General features: G+C 35.3%; 1 protein-coding gene across 3 annotated transcripts in view; it reads right to left on the bottom strand.

The window, feature by feature from the left end:
- The window catches only part of LOC141433582 (netrin receptor UNC5C-like), a 146,736-nt gene that overhangs the window by 22,205 nt on the left and 98,708 nt on the right, over positions 1–25,823 (bottom strand). For all 3 annotated transcript variants that reach the window (XM_074095687.1, XM_074095688.1, XM_074095686.1), the window contains exons 3-5: positions 23,523–24,095; positions 14,789–14,988; positions 7,238–7,316 (exon numbers count right to left, since the gene is read on the bottom strand). In XM_074095687.1, coding sequence (XP_073951788.1) covers positions 7,238–7,316; positions 14,789–14,988; positions 23,523–24,095 — 852 coding nt within the window. The remainder of the gene's footprint in view (positions 1–7,237; positions 7,317–14,788; positions 14,989–23,522; positions 24,096–25,823) is intronic.

The raw sequence follows: 25,823 nt of genomic DNA on the forward strand, positions 1-25,823 counted from the left end.
AGTCCCTTGGCTAACAGACGCTGTTTTTCAGTCGCCTCCATAAACCATAACCCTAATAAATACCATCAATACACATGCGCATTTTTTTTTACATACATTGGTGATTTTTTTACATGAAGACATCACATCACAATAACTAAATCGTTTTATCTTAATCGGTTCTGTGGTTTGGACGTGATAAAGTAACAAACAAACAAACAGAGTTATAAACTTTTACATTTATAATATAAGTAGGATAAAGAAAGATATTTTACATACTTAATCACTTTATTTTCCGTTTTTATGTCAGTCTATCAAGACACATTTTCTTAGAGGAGGATACCTAAGCTGAAATGAATATCGAATACTTAGGTCTTTAGTTTCACTTTTAAATCAACTTAATAAAAAAACGTCATTACTAAAATATATGTTTCCATACAAATTGCCATAACCGAACACCTCTACATATAGGCTTCCCTACCCTAGCACCCCATGGGCCTTTCCGTAGTCCTAGAAACTTTAAATTTGGTATGAAGATAACTCTAATACTTAGCACAACCAATAAGAAAACTTTGAAAATCTTAATTTTTCATGTATGTCTGTCAATGTCATTAATCATCCAAAATGACCCTTTACACTGTGTACATTCTCTCTCGGGCTCTGCTGGGCCAATCAACTTTTTTACCGACACTAATCTGTCCGCGACATTTTCAAACAATTGCAGATTTTTGTAAGTAAACATGTTTTTTCTGTAATTTAATAGATGGTGTACATGAATACATGCCATCCTACGTAAGTTCAACCTATTAAACCGTGAAATATCTTGTCGGAAGTACGATTTATTGGCAACGCCAGAGACAATTTTGGTAACGCAGGAGACGCCCAGTGTCGGTAAAATAGTTGATTGGCCCTGCTAACACTGCTTAATCATGCCAAAAAACTGTACGGAACCCCCCATCCACTTGGACGTGGCCGTTTTTTTGTGGTGTTGTTGGTCAACCACGTTTGACTACCGTTGATTGGTATGTTGGTGCACAAGGGTTTGTAGGAGGTCTGTTTTCAGAACCGTCGTGAATTATTATTCACTGGGGACTAAAATGTCATGGAACACATTTGTCAGAGCAGAGAGGTGGAGTGAAGCAAATGGTACAGATAGAATTTAAAACATATGCCGATACAAACACACATCCTATCCTACATCCCACTAATCATATTTATGCGTGTAAATGCGTGTAAATCTGTTTGTTTCTTTGTCTGTTTGTTACCTCATAACTTCTAAACTGCTTTGCCGATGTAAATGAAATTCGGTATACAGATAGTCTGAGTCCCGGTCAGGACGCAGAATAGTTTTTTTTCAGAAAATTTAGTAGTTTCAGCGGGATAACGAATTCTAGGCGGACGGAGTCGCGGGCAACAGCTGAGCTAGTATTGTATAAATGCGTTGATTAGTTTTGTAATACCTATTTCCTTTTGTCTTTGCCGTTCGGCATAAAGACGCGATAAAAACCATTAAAACATTCCTTCATTCTACAAACTTTCATCAATTATTGTTTTCCTCAAATGTTTAAGAAAAAACTCTTTGTGCCCCCGCCTTTAAGTGCAACCCGCCCATTATTTCTCAAAACGGCGAATGCATCACTAAATTTACTTAAATGATAAGTCATTATGTTTGCCCATTTAAAGTTGACTCGCCATATGTTGGCTAAATTTGAAAACCCTTTTTTGTAAAGTTGATGAGGTAACAGGAATTCCGTATGAAATATATCTTCAATTAACAAAAGGGGTGCGTTATATTGAAGCGGAATTTGAGAGCTGATGAGTTCCTTCTGATATATCTAGATGTAGTGACCTAAGTAATTTATTTTAGCGTGAGTTCTCTCGAGAGAGCTCTTACCAAAATTTATTTCAGAATACCCGACTCGATGGAGTAGGTCAAAATCTTTGATACACTTTTAATTGTTTTTAAAATCAAAATTAAGTCTTCTTCCGGTAAAATTTTCGATTTATAATATTTTTCCTACATGTGGCACAGCCGTGGGGCGCCTTGTGTATATTTTGTTATCGTGTTGATACAATAAATCACTTAGCTTCATCAAAATGTTTATAGCAATTTATTGATTCGGTAGGCATCAATTTCCTAGTTCTATTTGGTCAGTGTTTTATAGAGATAGCTTTCATTTAAAAGTTACCGACCACCCGTGGCCACAATTTTGGCGTTTCTCAATAAAAATTGATTGCCCTTAGATTATTCAGCTCCGTTATTAACTTATTAAAGTACTGTTAATATTAATCTGCTGTCTGCATGTTTAAATTAAGTTAGAAAAGGCCGGTAATTATGGGCGGTTATTTTGAATTATGAACCAGTGAATTGAAATTAGTGGGAGTGTTTTTTTATTGATATGTTACACGTGAACCATTGCTGCTTTCTCTTCAGATTCTTTGATCTTCTGAATTATCTCACGGGAAAACGAAAATGGGATGGAAATGATCCAACTTTTATGTCATTTCTTTTTATTCGAGTGGATCGAAAACGAGCTAGTGGGTCTCCTGATGGCAAGAGATCACCACATTCAGCTATTTCCAATCAGCCGACCAGACGTTTTTAGGAAGATTGATTTGATGAGGAAGAAACGTTCTATTTCTAAGGTCAGGCTTCACCTTGTAAGTATGTAAGTCTAATAATAAATGTTTTTCGAGCAGTTTATATACTCAAATATTGACGGGTCTGTGACTCAGCCTTGTATATGAAAATTTAAGAAACTCAAACAACAATTTTAGATGCACATCCTAAAGTAGATGTTCTGATATCATAAAGTTTAATATACGAGGTTAAGTCAGAGACCCGTCGATATCTATTTATTTCTAAGACTAATAAAGTCCCACAAAAATATTAATGCAGCATGACCAACAAAAGCTCGACGTCGTCAAAACGACATAACGGTACAAAATTAGAAAACTCTTCGCATCATTAAATATTTTTAACTTATCAACGGTGCACAAAGAAGAATCTTAGAATGTTATCTTGAAGATAGAAGATAATTCTTACAATGGCGTGACACCGCTAACACGCATGGAGACTATTAAATAATATGAAGTAAGTATTGTTGAGCACGCCTACGCTAAGATTAAAGCACATTATACGGTAATAGCTTACGATATATAATCGGTAAATTCCTTTCAGATTCCCGTGGAGTAATAAAAGAAGCTTGTAAAGTAAAAACTTTACAAGCTTGTAAAAGGAAGTCACTGGCTGTTTATAGATGCGGTTGAAAAATAGTCATAGTTCAAAAATTTGTGCATTATGGTGATCAATACTACTTTGGGGTTCAACGATACTGACACTATTAAATTAGTTGATATAATTAGAATTACTAGATGAATCTTCTACGGGATAGATACCACGATTACTTTTTACCAGCTCCCGATGTATCGACGCATCTACTAGCGTCATGGCCTTGTATCAAAATATCGGGAAACCATTTAGGATAACCGTGGTCTTTATTTATACATCTCAACCCATTATCACAAAGTTATCAGGTTACAAAGAGTCCGTCCTAAATAGTGTCAGCAATTAGCATTGAACACTTTTTTACAATGTGGTCTAATACCAAAACCATTTCGAGGAATAGGTTTATTAAATCATTTGATCGTGTGTATATTTGCTAAATAACGTTTGACCTTTGTTTGACCTTCATTGTAAATAAACGTTATGTAACAAAACCTGTTAAGTGTTAGGATTAGTAATACTGACAGGTGACCGAAGACACTACGTTTTTTTAAATAATTGTGACGGGCAAAGATATACGCAGTTTTTAACGCCATGGCAGCTATGGTTAGCTATAATTCCGTTAACTTATAAATAGGATAAAAAAATTAAAACCTCACTAAAACCAAAATCCTTCAGAGAGGTGTCTTAAATTCGGCTATTTTGTGAAAAAATAAAATAAAAATGCCTAAACATTGTTTACTTGAGACCAATGCCAATTTAGACGATATTAAATATACACCAGTCAAGCTTTACGCATTCCAGTTAGATTACAAACCACATTCGTACATTTTGGTATGCGATAACGCCTTTTACCCAATTCACACGATCCTAACACAACTAACAAAGGGAACGTTGTCCCACTAATAAACGTAATTGGTTCAGAAATAACTATTCCAATTAGAACTAAAACCAATTACCAACTACACGTGTAAGAAAGCTACGTACTGACAAATGTATCCCAGCAGAAACCTAACCTAACTTATATGCAACATAGTCCCAACTATTACAAATCACATACGGTCAAGGTCTTTAATTCATGAGCCTCCATTTATTTCACAGTAAACGTCAGTGACATCGCATCGCATCGTAATGACTTTTCCCTTGAAAAGGTTCCATGGTAGGTTCCTTGACCGTACCTAACCTAGACCGAGTACTACCTTTTCGAAACGTAACGTTTGACAACCTGTTTTATTTCGCAATTTTTCATTTCGCAAACTCTAAAACTGTAAATATTTCAGGATTTATTTCAGGGCCATCGCTTAGAACCTTTTAGGTAAGGTTAGGTTAGTTTTATAAAAATCCTGAAATATTTACAGTTTCAGAAATATTAAAGAGTTGGGAAATGAAACAGGTTTCCAAACGTTATTCGCCGAAACATTAGTAAACCAAGTTAGACACTAGCATGTATGTATGTAATTAGGTATATTCCATGTCCAAAATTTACTAACATCATTTTTATACCAGGTGGCCTTTAACAGGAGCAAATAATTTAAACCGTACTCATCAAACTGAAAGACATTAATTCAGTAACTTTTAAAAATAATTGAGTTTTTAGATTTTCCCTTTTTCATACAAATTAAACAGTAGGTTGTTATTATCAATGGAAGCCATCCTAGAGCCCGATTGACGTCGCTTGTCAAGCTACAAACATCAAAAATGCTGCCTCATAGTGCTTCTTTGAATCTGGGGGCACGTCAGTGCCCCCGCCAAGTCGAGCAAAACAAAAACAAAGGCACGGCCGTACCATACTTTTCTCGAAGCCATTCAGCCTATTTTCAACATAAACTTTACAGTAGAATAGAAATAAAAAACCTAACCATTTAAAAACGTCACTGCGCTAACGTTAGTGCAGTTTGACATACGATCTATTTTTTAATTTTTTCTTGTTAAAGGGCCCACCCGGTATACCTCTAGAGTCGTATAAAGTTATTCTGGAATATCTCAGTAGGTATTTGGGTTAGTAAGACTGAATAATCCCGGAAATGTTTTCTTAGTTATTTTTTTGGGAACTTAGTGATGACCCTTAACACATCACAATGCTGGAGTCGAGAGTTCGTAGTTGGAATTGAGATCGCTGCTTTTAATTTTCACATGAACTGTTTTAGTTGCATTTGACGATATCCTTGGGAATTTGTAGGTTCGTCTTAATGTAAAACGGGGCACGGGCCAAAGTTATAGTTAAGTTATAGTTATAGGTTAATTTGTTTATAAATAGGGGTTTAATTATAATCTTGCAGGTTTCGAAGGTTGGTTTAAACCTAGCTTAAGGATCAAACCGCAACGGGATTTGTTGTTGAGACGCCATTTTGATCTTGGTCGGGTTATGGCTAATCCTAAATTCAAAGTAAGGTAACTGTGTTGTGTTGACCCTTATTGGTATATTGTCGCCCTTGAGGGAAAATTAATAATTAATAGGGAATTAATGAAAATTGTAACTAATATTCAGAATTCAAAATTTATATCGATTTTTTTCGAAGTAAACTAATCTTGATGCAAAAGCATCTTCTTGTAGTTAGCAAAATATCTGAAAAAAGAATTTAATTAATATGTAAATCGTTTTTTTGGAGGTTTAGCGGCTGTTTTATTACCCATTGATTAATTTTAACTGACGGATAAATGTGATGCCGTCTCTGTCTATTCAAAAAAATCAAACAGAGACGGAATCACATTTATCCTTCAGTTAAAATTAATCAATGGGTGGTGAACCAGCCTCTTAATGGTGTAAAAAATGTTGCCCTTGACTGCACGGAACCCTCAGTGCGAAAGTACGGTACGCTTTATAGATGTTTCTCAGTTTATGACTATATTTTAAGAAAATCCTTTAGGTTTAAATTGAACAAAAACTTAAAACAACTATTGATTCTCAAAACCCGACAAGGCAGTAGCGTGAAATCAACATTTTAGTTAAGCAACCTGACGAGTGAGAAAAGCGTGAGTTTGGATTGCTCTCGGAATCTTTCTCGTTCTTGTCATGACTGGCAAAAACAACCCGTCCGGAATCCACTCTACAGCCACGCCACTGCAAGATGGATTCCTGATTATTTTAGCAATAAAGTATTGCACAACTAAAATTATACTGCAATTATTTCACACAGCCCTTCCAACGCCACCAATAATTCTAACTTTAATGTTAAGAAACAAGAATTTTGGACGTGTAAAGTCAGAGGTGCTGATTGCAATCAGTTAGGCGCCATATTTCCATGGCGTGGGCGATCTAATGACTCTCCCATGCTCAAGCGCAGTGCAATAATTGTACGGCGGATGCCCCCTTGATCTCGCTGAAGTAAAGATAGTTATTATGTACAAGTAGGGTGAAATGAGCGTTAAGCTCCATCGGGAATGGCTGTCTGATGAATTATATGATGTGCGGAACGTGCCCGATGTCTTGTTAGGTTATACTAAATCGCTGGGAGAATTAGCGGGCAATTTTGTTATTAATCCTTTGATGTTGCGGTGAGTTCAAATTAGAAGTATCTTTTTTGTTTATTATCCCATTAATGTTATAAATGAAATAAGAGTGCTTTAAAGTGAGTTTGCATTTGTTGTTTTTTGACACCACAATGTTCGAATAGATTTAAGTGTAAGCTTACACTTAGATCATTGGAATAAAATAATAATAAAGGCTACTGTTTATCTCGGTTCTTTCTACGGAAATACAAGGTTCTTCTTGATATTGCACATTTTATGAATGTGAAATAGTTCCCAAAATCTTATCCTCTAAGTTCAGACATGAAATTTTGAGTGCAGGTTTCTCATGCAAGATAAGTGAAACATTTTTAGGAAATTTCCAAGGTACTTTAGTAAAATCCTAGTTCAGAATTTAAGTTAATCACCAAAACAAACAAATGATTCATAAAATGTTGTTCAACTGTTTGCTCTTGTGACCACTTAAAACCATTCACATGTGTTACTATTTCCACATTTGAATTTAATGAATGGGGCACTGAAGTGTCACCATCTGGGCTAATCTTGAGTGCCAAAAAAACTTACCATAGACAGTGAGGAGGGCGGGCTCCGATATTCTTTTGCCTGCTATATTTTCGGCCACGCAGCTGTAGTTTGCCATGTCCTGTTGACAAAGTAAATTTAATTACCACCAAGTTCTACAGTAATTTAACTTGCAAGTATCATTGAACAGTTCCGGTGACAAACATTATTGACTAATAAATCATCATCATTATAATATCAGCCGTAAAACAAAGGATTCCTCCTTATACTTCCAGTTGCTTTGGTTGGATGCGGCCTGCATCCACAGTGAACCCTTGACTTTAACAAGGTCCATTAATAATACACCTACGTAAAAATATAGAAGGAGTAGTTAATTAACTATGAGCACGTTGGAGAAGAAAAAACATCGCAAGAGAGTAAGCTCAAATCTGCGAGGTGATTCCACAAGGTATATTATTATGAAGTTCCCTCCGAACCTCCTCATTCTGAGAGAACTTTTTCTTTCTAAATTTGCTGGAGACAACCCTTATCCGAATATTGCTTAATTTGTTCTTATTTGCAGATTAAACTAAATTAGTTAGCGGGCGATTCGTTCAGACCTGATGTAAACTACATTCTTTTTCAAATTTTCAGCTGTAATTCACCACACAAGCAAAATCTCAGGGAAAATGTAAAAGCATTATAAAGGACGAATGTCCTCATAAGTGCTCTAAAATTAGCAAAGCTCTAAAAACTCTACAATTCCGCGAATCCTTTCAACTCCTGCGACAAAAGCTCTGTTAGCAGTGTTAAAATTACAAAGGACTGCCATTAATTCAAGCTACATGTGACTATATTAATTAAGAAGCGCACTTCCGACACCTTTGCGTGTAACGTTACGTACAATGCGAGCGACATCGCCAGCAATTTATCCATGTCTGCGTACGTTTGCTAATTAGCGAGCTCGTTCGTCGGAAACCGGAGATGGAATGAGTTATTTGCGACGCTGTCGCTCGTGGGTGGTTTGAGGGGCGTTGGTATCGGGAGTTTGTGGATTTAGAATATCGAATAACATGAATGTGGCGATGAGTTCGGAAATTTGGTTCGAATGCTTCGGAAACAGATGATATAATTTTGTTAAGACTTTCAGATGATCAACTAAATAACTTTAACAATAAATTTGCTCACCCACAACTTAATCTAATAGTATTTATACATACTTACTATTACCTAAGATAAATTAAGTGTCAAGATATAGCTACAAATACCTAGCCAACAGGTGGGTTATGAAATCTTTATTGAAAAAGTATCTGAAACGAGTTAAGTACTAATGTCTTGTAAAATTACAAAGAGTTGTTAAAGGATAGAAAGTTTAATCACTGGAATAGATCGATTCAGAAATACAAGACGCTTCTCTATAAAATCAAAACTTTAGCTTTTCTTTACTTACCTTAACTAAACTTTTTTTTTACTTTTTAGCTTTTAGCTTTACTTTTTCTTCTCATTTGAATGTTTGGTGTCTTATTTCATCTAACTTTGTTAGGTAGTATTATGGGTATTAGGTATTTCAAATTAAGTAATTTAAGGTCAATTTATGTATCCGTGAACGGGTGCCGCCTTGATAATACATATCGACCACTTACTTGCACAACCTCGTATCTGGCCACAATATTGCTTTATTAATGTATATAAGTCATAACTTTTTGTACGAATAAATATTTTTTTGTTCTTTTTTCTTTATTTAATTTCTTAGCGATATATGCTTATGTTTAAATTGCATGCTGTATCTGTCTGTAACTAATTTATTGTATAAATGTATCATGGCACTTGACACCAACCTAGAAATAAGCAAAGCTTTATTATGTAAACATACTTTAAATATTAAATACATATTAAACATTTTAACAAACATTTGTTGTTCTATCCCGGCCGGATTCTTTAAATTGCAAGCTTAGTTGTCTGTTTTTTATTTGTAGTACATGTTTTACGGTATGTCAATTGTTAGCAAACCTGAATAAATAAATAATAATAATAAACCTTTTTTTATCAAATAGCTGGCATGGCAAACGAGCATACGGGTCACCTGATGGTAAGTGATCACCGCCGCCCAAGGACACCTACAGCATTAATAGGACTGCGGGTGCGTTGCCGGCCTTAAAGGGGTTAGGGCTAAAGGGGGAAGGGGAAGGGGAGTTGGGCCCCCGGATCTCCCACTCACCGCACGAAACACAGTAGCAAAACTACTATTTTACGCCGGCATTCTGTGGGAGTGTGGTACTAACCCGTTGGTGGTGTATTTATAAATACATATGTTTTCTAACTTCATTATAGTACAAACACTATTGTACGTTTATTTTGAGAAAATCAGAAAATGCCAGCATTTTTAAGAAAAATAGCTCGTTTCATCCAATCACTGCTGTCAATTTATTTGGATCAGCGCTTCGGAAAAAATTTATAACAGTTGCAATATTTTATTGGTGGAGTTGATATTCCATTTATATAATACCTTTAAACGAGCAATTCTTGTATATATATATATAAATATATATTTTTCTGGGATCTCGGAAACGGCTCCAACGATTTCGATGAAATTTGGTATGTAAGGGTTTTCGGGGATGACAAATCGATCTAGCTTGTCTTATTCCTGGGAAAACGCTAGTACCGAGTTTTAGCCGGAGCAGAGCTCGGTAGCTCAGATATTACGGCTTTAAATGGCATCTGCCATTTTAAAAAACCTGCTTAATGTATTCTTGCAAAATGTAAAAAAAAGCTGGTCGAGTTGGAGTCGGACCTGCGCACCGAAAGTTCAGTACATTTAAAAAAAAAGAACTGACTACGACTATATAGCTACAAGTTTAATTTCATAAAGTCGCTAAACGGCTGTTGAATGGGATTCCCTTATTTTTTATAACGGATAAACGTACAAACCCTAAGCTGATATGACAAAAGACGGAAATACACTGAAAATTTAAAAAAAAACGGGAAAAGCGTGATTCGGTCTCAGGGAAAACATTTAAGCTTTGTCAATAAAATTCAAACGTTTCTTGTGTAGGCACCACTTTAAATTTTTAATTTTATTTGATTTTTTTTGTGCTGTCTGTCTATTACGGTTCTCGAGATACAGCTCTGTGACAAACAAACAGACGGATATTAAAGCGACAATAATAGCGTCCTTTTGTCATCCTTCGGATAAGGAACCCTAAAAATTAGATAAATTTAGTACAAAGCTTTTCTTTCCACGTATGCTATAAACGTAATCCACGTTGCAAATAATATTAAATAAAAACGTAAAAGCAAAATTGATATATGGATTCCTGTCAGCAATTGATAATCCCGGGAGCTTTAAACAAATTTATCGTTTTCATGCAAAATAATTGGCACTCAATCTTCATCTTGCTTATTTGCATCCGTCAATCTTCATATCTTCTTTGTATTACATCTAATTCCTTTGCAATAACAGCGAAGATTTAATTTAAACACTTTTGCTTTTTATTATTAGATTGCTGCTGTCTTGTAAATTGAGTATTATCTTTGAGAATAAACATGTCATCTTTTCAATATAATTATTTTCTAAGACTTGACTGCAAACCCAATGCGCAATGTTGCTGAAGCAACGTTGTACGTTGACGACTTAATTACTCTACATAACAATCTTCGTACTAAGGAGATAATGCAGTAACGCACTCTGTAATCGTATAGCGTGAATAAAGCAAGCACTTTCATCAGGGGCTTTGAAAGACAACACCGTCTAAAGGAACGCAACAAGACAACAGACAGAGACTTGTGTTGCAATTAATAAATGTCTGTGCCGGTCGACTAATTAGTTGGAGTCACTTCGAGATAAAATAAACATAAAATAAACACTAAACAAACAAATAAAGACCAAGATGGTGACGATTGTTAACGCTAAGATGAAGTTTGTTAATGTTGGTTCTGATGTGATTAATTGTTGTGAATGTAATGCAAGTAAAGAGGTTTGTCTGTCCTCATTAATATTGGACAGTGATGGAATTAAACATAGCCGTTTTTGCTAATGATCTTATTTTTCGTTCTGATATTGAAAAGCGAATAACAGAAAAGTCGGAAAGTTGTACAAAACGCCAGTTCTTATGTAAAAAATCTTAAGTGAGCACCTTCTTGCAATAATTAGTTACATAACTGTTATAGAACTTAAGTTATATACGGAGACATTGCAACTATTTAATAATGTATATTTTCTTTCATCCAATAGTGATTTCAAACTGCTTCCAAACTGTTTCCTAAATCTTAAGTTTTATTTTATAAAAAATATCTCTTCCATCGTCATATTACCAATTCATCATCATCATTCCAGCCTACATTATACGCACACAGGCACACAGGCCTCCTCTGCATATTACCAATTATTATTTTAAAAATCTTGTCTAATTTTGGAATCAATGATGATCTAAATCATTTTAAGATATTGAAGTAGGTATCAAACAGTAGCGTATGGCATCTAATGGTAAACATATTGCAGCTTTTAACACTTAACCAGTGACTCACAGCCGACAGGAAACATTGGCGCGTGTACATCTTAAAATAAACCAAACCCTATATTTAACACTCTAAGGTCCAGTTCAACTATAACAAGTTATAAAACTACATGACCCAAATAAAACACGTGTATTATACGGCTTTATATTTGCGGTTCTAATAAGCTACTGCGATAATTATTTATAGGCCATTAATGTTTTAATGACCAAAAAGATTTAGTGTAATGAATCGTATGACGAAATTTTGCGGGATTTTTTTTAGTTAGTGCAGTGACTTATGAACTTTTTTACTTTTTTTAAGCACAACTATGTTCATGCAGGTTTTAGTAATTTATTAGTTTGATAAAAGCTGTGATCGGTATTATAAATAATACTTATCCTGGTTCCTGGTTAAACAATACAGCTTATAATATAAATTTTGAAGAGCAGGACATTTTCAAAAAATTATGCTGTCTGAATTGTGAGTGGATTAAAAATGACAAAACCATTTGTTTTGGGCAACACGGTCCATTGTACCGTCTCAACCTTCCGTTGCGTCACCATCACAAAAGAAGTACCTGAATTCATAAAGTATAATATAACATATTAATAATATTTACAGACTGATTAAATCATTGTTAAGTATCATTATTATTTGTCCGTCGATGGCTAATCTCCCTCCCTCCCTCTACAAATTGTGTATATTTTTTATTGTATTATAACGCTGTGCCCGCGACTTCGTCCGCGTGGACTTAGATTTATCTCAGTCAGTTATTTTTTTGACTGCCTAGCAGCTTACAAAAGATACGATCAAAATTCTTATTATTATATGGATATTAGGAGTATTAAGGAGATGAATGAAGAAATATTTTGTTGTATTATTGAATTCAGAGTTGTGACAATTGTACATAACATTTATGACAAGATGATCACAATAAAAGATTAAGACAAAACATTCTGTAACAACACATTTTATTCACAGAACCAAGGGAACCAAAGAAACGATGTTGACTGTGAGAATAAGGTTACAGCATTTTCTCAAAACTCTGACATCATAAATGTAATAATAACGGAAGCAGAATCAATAATATCAAGTTAGTAAGAACAGGATCATAAACACTATATTCTGTGAACCAATTCGATTCGACATAGTAGCAGACTATGACATCATCGTAGTAGAATTTAAAGTGAAACTAATTAAACTTATAGCTGTAAAATTGAATAACAAAATACCACAAGGCAAAAACATTTAAGACGTGAAGATGATCTTTAACTGTATCTGTCCATAAATGAAAAAATATAAAATGAATCTTTTTACGGGTATAGTTAAAGAGCTTTCGCATGACAAAATCCTATTTTTATCGCTAAAAAACATGGCTGTTTAATTATAAGTTAAACCACAAGCTAAAGCTAGAGGTCATGTACTACGAAGAGTCTAACAAGCTACTAAAATTGTGCTAAACGCATTTCCATCCCTATACTAATATTATAAATGAGAAAGTGTGTTCGTCTGTTACTTCCTTACGCTTAAACCGCCGAACCATTTTAATTGAAATGAGGTATGAACCTGACCCTGAGAAGGACATCGGTTAGTTTTTATCCCGGAAACTTGCATAGTTCCCGCGGGATAGCTAAAAACAAGTTCTTGCCAGACAAGAGCGCGATTGACAAAGTTATAAGACAGTATGATAAGTAACGACATAATATGAAATATCGCCACATAACGTGGACACATTAAAATAAATTTAAACCAATGATCGAAACTTTGAAACATTCGTTTTGAATAGGACGAGTACAGTTTTATGCGAACATTTCGAATTTTGCTGAACTACTGAACAATAAAAAGGAAATGTTTGAAACTTTTGTATTCAATAAAAATGTTACTCACGGTTGTCTGTCAGCAGAATTTTATGCGGATTTTGCACGAAATAGCAAACGAGGGAATGTTTTAACCAATGTCATTTTACGATTGCGTGTGTTAAACAGTGAAGCTAAAATGGATGTAAAAGAGTTAATTGTAATGGAGGAACGATGATTTCGAGAATGAAGAAAGATCTGTTTAATAATGAAACAAAAGGCAAGTACTGAGTACAACAAAAGGTCAAAATAACGGAATAACGAAACGGTAAAGAGACAAGGTCCGATCAAGATTAGGTACACATAGCGTTATCAATCATTTAATGGATCAGTGAAAAAAACATGAACGTGAAATATCTTGTCCAAGATACGCCATTGTTGTTTAAAATGGTTTCAATTACGGCGCTTTATCTAGGAGACAATCGTGACAATGAAGCATTAAATTCTCATCTTAGTTTCAAAGTGGAAACAAGTTAAAGTGAGGATAGGTTTGAAGCTTGTGATTCGTATTGATTGATTCCAGTTTTAATTAACCTTCGACGCAAAAGAGAGAGAGAGAGAGATTTACACGTATTCGATACACATAAAAATACATTAGATGGAAAAAATAAAAATAACATCGAATAGTACCTATAGTGGACCCCACTCAGCATAGTGCTAAGGCAAGCCGCAATCGCAAGCAGGGGTGTTATAAATTTGACCGCTATGTGAATCTCTGTGTCTGTCAGTGTGCCTGTCAGTATTTATGTTTATTGCACCGTAGCTCTTAAACGGGTAGACCGATTTGAATGCAGTTTTTTATTATTTGAAAGCAGGTTTTCTATCGATGGATCTATCAATATCGGTTCTGAGATATTGAACATAAATAAATAAATATCATGGGACACTTGACACCAATTGACCTAGTCCCACACTAAGCAAAGCTTGTACTATGGATAGTAGGCAACGGATAAACTTACCTATATAGGTAGGGTAGGTAAATACATTTTAAACATTGAACTGACACTGTCGGGGGTTTTCCAAATTTTTGTTGGTTAGGTTAGGTTATTAAACATTAAAACCGTAAAGTTAAATACAAAAATTAGATAACAAGTTGCCTGAACTTCAATAGAGAAATGAGTTGCAACAAAATTCATTATCTCATCAAAAACATCCCTTCAGGGATAAGTCCGCCTTTGTACTTAGCACTTTCTTTTTTGTGTAACATTTTTGTATTTCCTTTTTGTACAATAAAGAGTATAAACAAACAAACATCATCGCTTACTTGCAAAGTAGCTCTTGAAATCAGCAGGTTTCCCTCAGCAGATATCAGGACGTTATGGTCCTGCTGCAAAGGCGTTCCATGCTTCAGCCAGGACACGCGCGGCTTGGGCGCAGCCGACGGTGGCGAGCATCGGAGCGATGCTGCTGACCCGGCCTCTACCGAAGCCGGAGATGGCGACATGTTGAAGAGTTTCTTCAGGTCTGTGGAAGAAGAATTCGTATTAGACTTTATACATCATCATCATTATCATCATCCTATATACGTCCCATTGCGGGACAGAGGCCTCCTCTCAGTATAAGAAGGCTTGTGCTGTTGTTTCCATGCGAGCCCAGTGCGAGTCAGGGTCTTTCAACAGGCGAAATATTACTAGATGGGGTTAGTACCGTGAGCTCTGTTTGACGTTTCTGTCACGCTTGTGATTGGATAAATATCTAAATGAGCCAATCGCAAGCAAGACTGAAACGTCAAACGGTACGATACTAACGCCATCTAACGATATTTCACTTGACGAAAAACCCTCATTTGGAACTTCACACACACGATTGTATTAAACCTTTGTTAAAATTTCTTCAAAACGAGAACAAATTAAGTGTGCCGAAGGTATACGAACCCGCCCGCATCCTTAGATTATAGGCACGCGTTGAGTACCTTTGCTACCAACTCTACGAAGTCGTCCCTAAGCGCACGGCGCGTATAGCCAAGACATATGAGTCGGAATTCGGAATCCCGTATAGGGCAACTGTATACTTTTTCATTAAAAAAACATGTTTCCTGGAGCCAACGTTCTGTTAGTAAAAAAGTTATAATTTTTGAAAACTTTTCTTTTTGTGGTAAAGTTTCTGATTACTATGTATTCACTGCATATTTCAACTTCGAAACTATGTGAAGGAGTATTCACTGCCTAATAACTATTCATTGATACAAACTTATATACCTATTAAATTTATTCATTAGTCATTATTGAACATACCTTATTGTATTCTGACCCGGTTTTAATAAACTGAATTAAATTCACCGAATTTCCAGTAATGAGTTAATAAAATAGCCACGAATTCCCATATCTCTCATCGTATCGACATCCATTGTTGCGTCACGCCCGCATGCGAACTTCATACAAAAAGCGGAGTTCATACAAACAAAAACGTCAATTACAATTGATCGTGCACGCGTGAACAGGGCCGTAATTCGATAATTGTTTTTGGTGACGTATCTGGTTGCACAAGATAGGGAATTGGGCTAAGTTTAGAAGGAGATGCAAAGCTGTAAGCAACAGACAGGTAGATTCTCCTTCACGCTAAAATGGTTGAACGGATTTGTTTGGAAAGTATTTCTAGCATAGCTACTTTTTATTCCAATATTTTCAAAGAATCGGGATACTAGTTTATTAAATTCAAGTTGATTCACCAAATAGGTCTTTCAACAGTGCATAATGTTGTTATGCGATTTATAATTAACATTTTTTATTACTAAATTAATTGGTAGATTACAAAAGTCATTTGAAATTATCTCGCTCAGTCTTCCAAATTGAACCGTCACCGAATATCTTCTCACATCAATCTTAATAAAAAAAGTAACAAGCTCGTCGATTACATCGTCCCCGTCAACGATAATTGTCTTTCATTAAACAATTCAACCGCGATCACAACAATACGCATGCGCGCATAAGCTTATGACATTATTTAACAATCCTATTTGGAATATTGTTTAATAATTCTAGGGTTAAATTTTTATCTGGCACAAAAACATTGTTCAGTTCATGCTTTTCACGACACCGTTTGAAGACGGTACATTAGGGGGAGATCTTAGCTGCGGGTTTATCATAAAATTCAAATTATTATTGTTAGTGATGACAAAAATACAGTTTTATTTGAAAATGTATCAATAATATGTATTTATTTTCATTGTAAATCAGGACTCTTTTCTTGCTAAACTCAATCTCCGCAACTAAAATTACTGCAAAGGAGTTTGATCACCAGTTTCATGTGTTTTAAGTCTAAATATGTTTATCGTAAAGTTCTCTAGAGAAGAAAACCGTCTAAAAAAACTAAACTAATCCAAGATTATGAAACAAGAAAATGTCTCAACTCTCAATCAAAACCCGGACGATATATCACACAAACTTCCAGCAACAAATCACGACACTCTTGCTTTCATAAGAACTAATGCAGACTGCAAAACGAACACAAGTTGCCGAGGGGTCATAAATCTGCCGCGAACATGCGCCATTACTCGCGTGGATACTCGTGCACTAGTGTTTATGTGAGTGTAGTCCACGGTAGCTTTTGTTTGTTATACTTTAGGTTTCTTATCTGTTAGACTAGTGTTATTGTCTTAAGCTTTCGTAACATTATGTTTTAAGCCCTAAACTTCCTTGATGTTCTCATTATTATGCTAAGAGAATTAAAACGGGCTATATAAAGGTGTCTTGTTCGTTATCTGTTTTATTTATTATTATTATTATTATTTACTTATTAGCCCTCTCATTCTGAGGAGCCTGTGCCCAGCAGTGGGACGTAAATAGGCTGAGATGGATGGATGGAATATTTACTTATGCAGCACTAAATATTTAATTAGTAACGAGGAATGCCTATACAATAATGCCTTGGAATATTCATAGATTTATTTAATTATCAGTTGTTAATGTATATAAAAATGTAGTGTTACTGGCCTTTATTATTATTAAAAATTATTTTGGGTTCCTTTTAATCATTTCATACCGATTGATGTAGTTCTGTCTTTTTGCCTTTATTTTATTTATTTTTGTCTACTTGCTACTAAAACATTGGTTCAAATTTCATTCTTTAAAGCATTAAATTCGACACGATGTATTTTCATAAGCTGATCTAATTAAATGTAAAGACCCTAATAGCATTATGAAATAAGCTGCGATCAATATAGAATGTCCCATTATTAGTCTTTGTCAAGTTGAGAGGCGATTTTAGTGACTCAAATATCATTTCAGAAGATATAATGTTGGTAACTTAATTGTACCAGCTGGTTTCATTGATAATATATTATTATTATGCTATTTGACTATTATTAACTTGCCTTTGCGCTGTATAGAAACAGGAACTAATTTTAATGCGGTTCACGTATTCACTTTGAGAAGAGTAGTCTCCTAAAGTGAATGCAAGTGGTTACTTAGAGTATGTACATTTTCACTGGCTTTTGTTTACTTAGATTTAGACTAGGATTTTAATCATATGAAGTTTCTCTCAATTACTTGGGATGACTTGACTGATTATGGACGAGTATTGAGATACATATTCTACAGTATTTGTGAGTTTAGTTTTTTTTAAACGACGTGGAAAAATGAATAGGTTATCAATTCTAGACTTATTTCTGTGGTAGCGCAATAAATATTTGTTTATAATGGAAGTTATTTTGTAACGGAATGTATTCGTATCGTGATCACAGTTCAATAGAATAAACGTTTAGTCTACTTATAAGTGTCGCCAGTGTACACTAATATCTTGAAGAAAATAAATCAAATTTCTCTCTTTCCCTCGCAAATGTAATTGGTTACATTTAGTACTTACTCGTGTAGTGCTAAAATCTCTCAAAATAATGAAGATTTCTTCTGTATATTGACAAAGCAAGAGCAAAAGAGAGTTGTGAGAGCGGAAAAAGCAAGCAGACACTAAAATGAAAGTGTCACCTTTATAATTAACATTCCTTTGAAAGGCGTCAAACCTAACAAAACTGGAAGCAAACACGTAGTTCAACTCATAAACGTCTAAATATAAACAAGGACTGAAACATTCACGCTGTTCTAATTACGAGACTGTTGAGTACAATAATTGTTCTCAACATTTAGTTCAGTTCAGGGAACAGTATGAAAACTCAAATTAATTCAAATAATACGAGTAGCGAGCGTTCTTCAATGGTACAATTTTTGCACTAGCTTTGTGGATGTTATGCTTGTTTTCCATCAGCTATGTTTTTGATAATAAAAAAGTTGATCACTTAGTCAATTATTACTTTAAATGTGTTTTGGGCAGGAGGATCACCTGATGGAAAACAATCATCGCCGCGCCGCCCATGGGCATCCATAAAATAAGTTGAAGTTGCCTGCTTTTTGGGAACAGATTAGGCTTGAATTTTGGCTTTTGTTTTTGAAGATTCTCAAGTTGTTCCCGGTCCGGAAATATTGTCGGAATTATTGTCAGTTTCTGGGACACCTGTAAACCTACATACTCGTAGTTAACTAATAACTAAATTTCGCTTCTAAATTTTCAATCAACTTAACCGGTCTCGACACTACACTCACTACACATAATGCAATACTAAATCCTCAACTTGACAGTTTTAATTGTTCTCCCGCTCTAAATACACTCACAAGCGACATTTACTATAAATGTTAATACACTACGTGTTCTATGTGAAGGTGCTACGTCTTCTGTCTAAGATTTACGGCGGTGTACATTTACCTTTTTAATGGTTCAGTAAATGCGTTTAAATTTAAATGCGTTTAAGTTTGTTAATAAAGGGCCGTGCGTTGAGTAGGCAGCTGTTTGACTACTTGTCATTTTAATTTTGTAAATAGTTCTAGTAGAAGTATGACGGTAATAGAAATCTATATTTAAAACGTTTTCTCCAGTTTTTGTATGAAGCTGATGCTCCAAATAAATCTGTACATAAGTATTACAGTAATGGTTAAGGTGTGAGTTTAAACCAGAACATCTAGACTAGAAGATTGTAGTAGGTTAGTCATGTTTCTGTATTTTCATGATATTTACGAAAGATAGACGACCGGATATGTTAGAGAACCTGACTATGAAGCTCGAGGTTCCGGGTTCGATCCATTGGGTTCAGGTTCGGGTGGGTATGTATTTATCTATATGTATAGTGTAAGTTTATCCGTTGCCTATAGTATCCATAATACAAGCTTTTCTTAGTATGGGACTAGGTCAATTGGTGTGTATTGGTGTCATATTTGTACCGTGATATTTAAATTTATTTTTATACAGGGCTCGCTTATATTCTTTCTTTCTTTACATTAGACTTTTTACTTGTATTATTTCTGTGGTGTTAAGGAAAAAGGAGATGATTCAAAAAAAAAATGAGATTTTTGCACTCATTGGTTCAAAACATTGTTAATGATGTGTCACGGCAATAAAGAGGTGAGTCAATATTTTTTTTTTGACTCATCTCCTTTTTCCTTAACACCACCAAATTTGAATAAATGCTTAAGTTTGTATGTGTATTTGATTGTTACTCCTCCACGCTAAAACGGGTGGACGGATTTGGATAAAATTTGGTACGTAGATAGTTATTGGTGGTGGTACGTCTGGAATAACACAGGCTATACTTTTTATCCAGATCTACGGGATTAGGAAAAATCTAAAAAATTCTGGATTTGGGTTGATTCGGTACGAATATGTGATATAAGCCGTGGTGGCCTAGTGGTTTGACCTATCGCCTCTCAAGCAAAGGGTCGTGGGTTCAAACCCCGGCTGGCACCTCTGAGTTTTTCGAAATTCATGTGTGGAATTACATTTGAAATTTACCACGAGCTTTGCGGTGAAGGAAAACATCGTGAGGAAACCTGTACAAACCTGCGAAGCAATTCAATGGTGTGTGTGAAGTTCCCGATCCGCACTGGGCCCGCGTGGGAACTATTGCCCAAGCCCTCTTGTTCTGAGAGGAGGCCTGTGCCCAGCAGAGGGATGTATATAGGCTGGGATGATGTGATACACAAAAAAATGTCATAAACTTAAAAATAAATTTAAACAGAGATCCAATTCACCTTTCTACTATGAAGTCCTTTCTAGCATAAATTTTCTAGTTCTTTTTGGTCGTATGTTCCAGAATTTTGTAAAGGAAACGAGACGTACTTGGTAATTTATAACATGAACTCTCCCGGTGCTGACCAACTTACATTTGCTGTTAGAACCGACGCCATTGCTGACGAGTTTCATATAATTACTACATGGAAGTGTTTTTATTAGAACGATAAAATTAAGTTTGACACTTTCCTGGTGTTATACTTATCGTTAACTAGCATCTCATGATGAGTTTAAATTAAAAGGGATTGTATGAGGTTGCTTTTTGGAATTGTCAGCTTTACTTTTAGATTTAACTGGTAAGCATCAGTGGCTTGTTTTGCGTTTACCGTTGGATGAGACATTATAAAATTGAAATTATGAGATCTAGCTATAACTGCGTTGAAATATTGGGAACTAGTTTTTGCCCGCGGCTTCGTCCGCGTGGAATTAGGTTATCGCGCGCTGTTCCCTCGGGAACTGCATTTTTCTGGGATAAAAAGTAGCTTATGTCACTCTCTGGTCCATAAAATATCCGTATGCCAAAAATCACTTCGATCCGTCGCTCTGTTTCAACGTGAAAGACGGACCCACATACAAACATACGAACACACACACTTTCGCGTTTATAACATTAATATGGAATGAGCAAGCTTTGGCCGTTGTTGCCACACGGGCCCAGTGCGGTTTGGGAACTTCACACACGCCAATGAATACTTCATAGGCTATACTGGCTTCTTAACGATATTTTCCTTTACCGTAAAGCTGGTAGTAAATATCGAATGCCAATTTACACACGAATTTCGAAGAAACTCAGATGTGAACCAAAGTCCGCTTCTTGAGAAGCTATAGGTCAAACCACTAGGCCACCACGGCCTATAACAACAAATATATCTATTGCAATTCACAATTAATCATTAAAACTCTGAAACAACTGAATTATTTAATATCGAGTTATAAAACATTTAATTTCAATAATAACATATCGCACATTTTTTTCTAAAAAGTGTCCTTTTGTGATCCACCAGTTATGAGTTCCATTTGAGCATGACGGTAATGGGACTTTTGGACAACAATATGATAAAATATTAGTGCCACTTGTCCCATGGGACAACTGGGACGTAATCATCCAGTAGTCCCATGTTGGGACAACTCAATGGGACTAGTGGGATAGACGGGAATTTTGTATATTTAATAAATTCAAAATTACATTATTGAATACCGTTGAGATCAACAAGAAGTAAATAGAAAAGATTAATTGATATTTCGTAGAAAAGGTAATACAAAATATTTACCAAATTCATCGTAATATACTTCAGCATAAAAATCAAAGGCAAAAGTTCAATTTACTTCCTGGTAATATTTTTAAAAGAAATTGATTACTTCGTTATAATCAATGTGAAGCAATCGCAGAAAAGAATTTGTAATAACTTTCAAACCGTGGATAAATACATTTGATAATTTTTGTATCACATACGTCGTGGTAAACAATAAAAGAAGAATAAACTCAGAGCTTGCGAGCCAGGATTCGAATCCACGATCCTCTGTTTGAAGGGCCATAGATCATCATCATCATCATGTCAGCCGAAAGACGTCCACTGCTGGACATAGGCTTCCCCAAAGGGCCATAGATCGACTCTAACTAATGTCGATGACATGGTTCTTTAGAATTGATCTTTTAATGTCTTGCAGTTTTAGATTTATATAGAGATCCATCTTAATTGATTACCACGTCTAAACCATCTAATCCAATTCATATTAAATACCTTCGGCTTCTGCCCTACAAAGACGCATGGCGCCATTTATATTATTGTTCATAACCTCCATTACGCCTAGATTTAATTCAATGCCCGAAGGTAAATCTTCTGTGCATATTAAATAAACGTCGGGAGCGCAGCTCGCTGGATTTATGTGCTCCCGGGCAATACCACAAATGGCGAATCGGATCGATTGCACCTGAGGCTAATAATTCGATTGCATTTAGCCATGACCTTTTTTGAAGAAATTAGGTTAGATCTGTTGCTTAAGCCTTTATTAATAAACTAACTGCACGTTTCTCTATTGTTTGTTGAAGTGTTTACAGCCGCCAAACGTCTTAAAGAGAGCCCTGTATTTATTCGTTCCCTAGTAATATTTTCAATGTTTTTTATTCATAATTTCTATTTAATATTGTAAATATAATAATAGTGCCTTTTTTATTTACTTAATATTTTTTGATGGATCAATCGACATAGGTTTTATTTTCAAGATCAGTGACTGCATTGGTCTTTTATACATTTCATACTTTATTAAATTTCTGGAAGGTCTTAATTAAAATGACATCTAGTTTAGGAGTGCGATTTCTAACTTGCCCTCGCAAAATGTGGCAGGAACATTTTCAGCGTTTAAACGTTTTAAAAAGCTTCCCAGTGAATTGTTATTTTCCGTGATGAAAATAACAATTCACTGGGAAGCTCACTGGGGTTCTACGCTGACCGGGTTGTCTAAAACCATCGCGGAAACGTTCAAATTATAAGTTTTGATGAAATGTTGCACCACATCCGTGCCGGATATAGCGTTACGTTAACGTTATGATTATATCGACGGGTTTATTGTGGATATAAATGTATCGATGGCTTCATAAATGCTGGAGTGTTTATAGGCTTAAGTTGATAACTTGATGTTGATGTTACGTGAAGTTTGATGAGTTTGTAGTATTGTGTTGAGAATTTGATGTGAAACCTATTTTTTGCCGTTCAATTTTGTACTATAACTGCCTTATCCTTTTTATAATAGAGAAACACGTTTAGACGTACACTTATAAGTAAAAGTTTGATCAGATCTAGATCTCTCAATGAATTTCAGTTTCATGGTTTAAAAATTACTATGGAACTTGAGGTCTCAAAAGATTGATTCCTGATTCGGGTAGATCACAAAATTCTGGTCTCTATTTTTGATCAAGCACTAAGTAATTACAGCAAAATACTCACATGCTAACTCCACAACAGCCGGCTGACTCTTAATATCTCCTCTGCTGTTCCAAGCAAAACACGTACATGTAAATCTATCCTCCCCGAAATATTCTTCCAACTGATCTCTGGTCACATTACACTCAGCTTCCACTATCCTCACACCGGTCTGAGGATCCACAAACTCAAACTGTGTGCTAGCAACTGACCGAACCTCATTACAGTTGAAGTACACTTGGAGTGCGCTTGCAGCACGACATCTTAAAGTAGCAGGCTTATTCCGAAGCACAAACGCGTGCTGAGGTTCGAATAAAAATATTGGAAGGCCGTCAGTTGAGCTTTGGAGTAGATGATCGCCTGATAGGCTGGGTAGTTCATCTGCTTCTTCTCTATTGTCATGATCGTCTTCTTTATTTGGTTCGTTGTCGTAATCTTCTTCGAGGTAGTCTCTGTGGTGTGGTGGTGGGTGGTTTTTCTCTGAGTTGTAAGGGTCTAGGGCCTCTACGCCAGCTGGATGGGCGTATTCGGGACGTAAGGGTATAGGCGGCGTTGGAACGGCTGTTGTGTGTTCTGGTTCAGCTGTACTGGAAACGTCTGTAACAAAAGAAAGTATATTTTAGAATTTGAATATGTGTACCATAGTGTCACGATAATCCTAAACATAGTCATTGAAATATCATGTTTCATTTGTTTCGCTGTCAAGCTTAAAGTTTTCTATTGACCATGATAAAATTTGATATGGATAATATGTAGTTTGATACCCTGAGAAGTCCCAGGTTATAAGATAATTAATATTCGAAAAAATCCACATTTCCTGCGGAACAACGATAAAAGAATTCTATGCAGACTTTTTCGATATTACGAGACATAATTCATAAGTTGTTAAGTCCACTAAAAAGTACTTTTACTTTGTTGGCTGTTTTTTTTTCAAACGTGTTTGTTTCGTTCAAGTTAACGTTCTTACTTAGGTGAAGCACGAACGAAAAAAGTCGTTAAACCATCAAATACTTACGCACAATTTTGTTTTAATAACAGTTTTTTATATACATTTTAATTATCTGTCACCCATACCCTACCCTGGTCCTAGCCAATTTTTTTAAATCCCATAAGAGTTGTAGTTTTATAAATGACCGTAAAATGTATAATTTATGCCGATAGCTTTTATTTAAATGTATTTGCTTTCTCTTTTTAGGTCAGTCATTACATTATACAAAATTTAATTTGAAAACCATCCTTGCAAATTATCCAAACTCAACAGGCCCTTAGAAGATAACTTAGCTTCCAAAGCGATTAAAACGACAAGATTACTCTGAAATTGACGAATTAACCGTTGCTAAAACTGAAACGCTGTCGTCTAACGACATTCTAATTACATTCTAATTCACGTTCAACGTCAGTTATATAAACGGCAACTGTCATAATAACATGTACAGAGTTAGGATCGATTTCTACGCACCTGGCATACCCGCTCACTCGCCTATTTACACGCGAAACACAGATATTTGGATACCATACACCCTACTTTACTAAAATGCTTGTAACATCAACGAAATTTGAACCTAAAGCAACAGTATCTACAGTTTTGCTTTCGTTGTCAGCTGTTGTTTGAGCTCCCTCATCATTTCGCTTAGAAATTGCTATCAGTACATCAATGTGTGTTACTTTTCCAACGTTGACATGTACTTTTGAGACGAAAATAACGCGAAGTGTGGATAACTTAATTAGTTTCACTTCCGTTCGGATTATTTCTATTTCCGACTAGCGAGGCTTGTTTCGTCTTTGGATTTTCTTTAAGTTTAATGACGGAATTTAGCTCACTAGTTCTATCTTCAAAGACGTAAGTTTAAGGGGCTGTTTCACCACCCATTTATTAATTTTAGCTGACGGATAAAATGTGATGCCGTCTCCGTCTATTCGAACAAAACAAGTAGAGACGGCATCACATTTATCCGTCAAATTTTAAGAAATAGGCGGTGAAACAGGAGGTAAATATTTCAAGATACTATTAGGTTAACTTTCATCAAAATTTTGTTAGAACAGAGTGCTGTAGGTACTCTTATAAATTAATCAATTTCAGATGAATGGATTGACAACGAGATTATTCATTTATATATTTTAATAATGGTAGTATAACAGTAAAAACCAAAGCACTGTGAGATTCGCAAAAACTGTTTTATAGTACATAATTACAAGTTATGACACAACAAAAAAATAAAACATTAAAAAAAATAAAAGTAAGTTTTTGCGAAGTCGCGAAACGGTCCCAGCTCAGCATAGTGTTGGCCGAGCAATATGTGTTATTAATTCTCATTGCTATTTAGA

This window comes from Choristoneura fumiferana, chromosome 12 (genome assembly GCF_025370935.1).
Source record: "Choristoneura fumiferana chromosome 12, NRCan_CFum_1, whole genome shotgun sequence".
NCBI lineage: Eukaryota > Metazoa > Arthropoda > Insecta > Lepidoptera > Tortricidae > Choristoneura > Choristoneura fumiferana.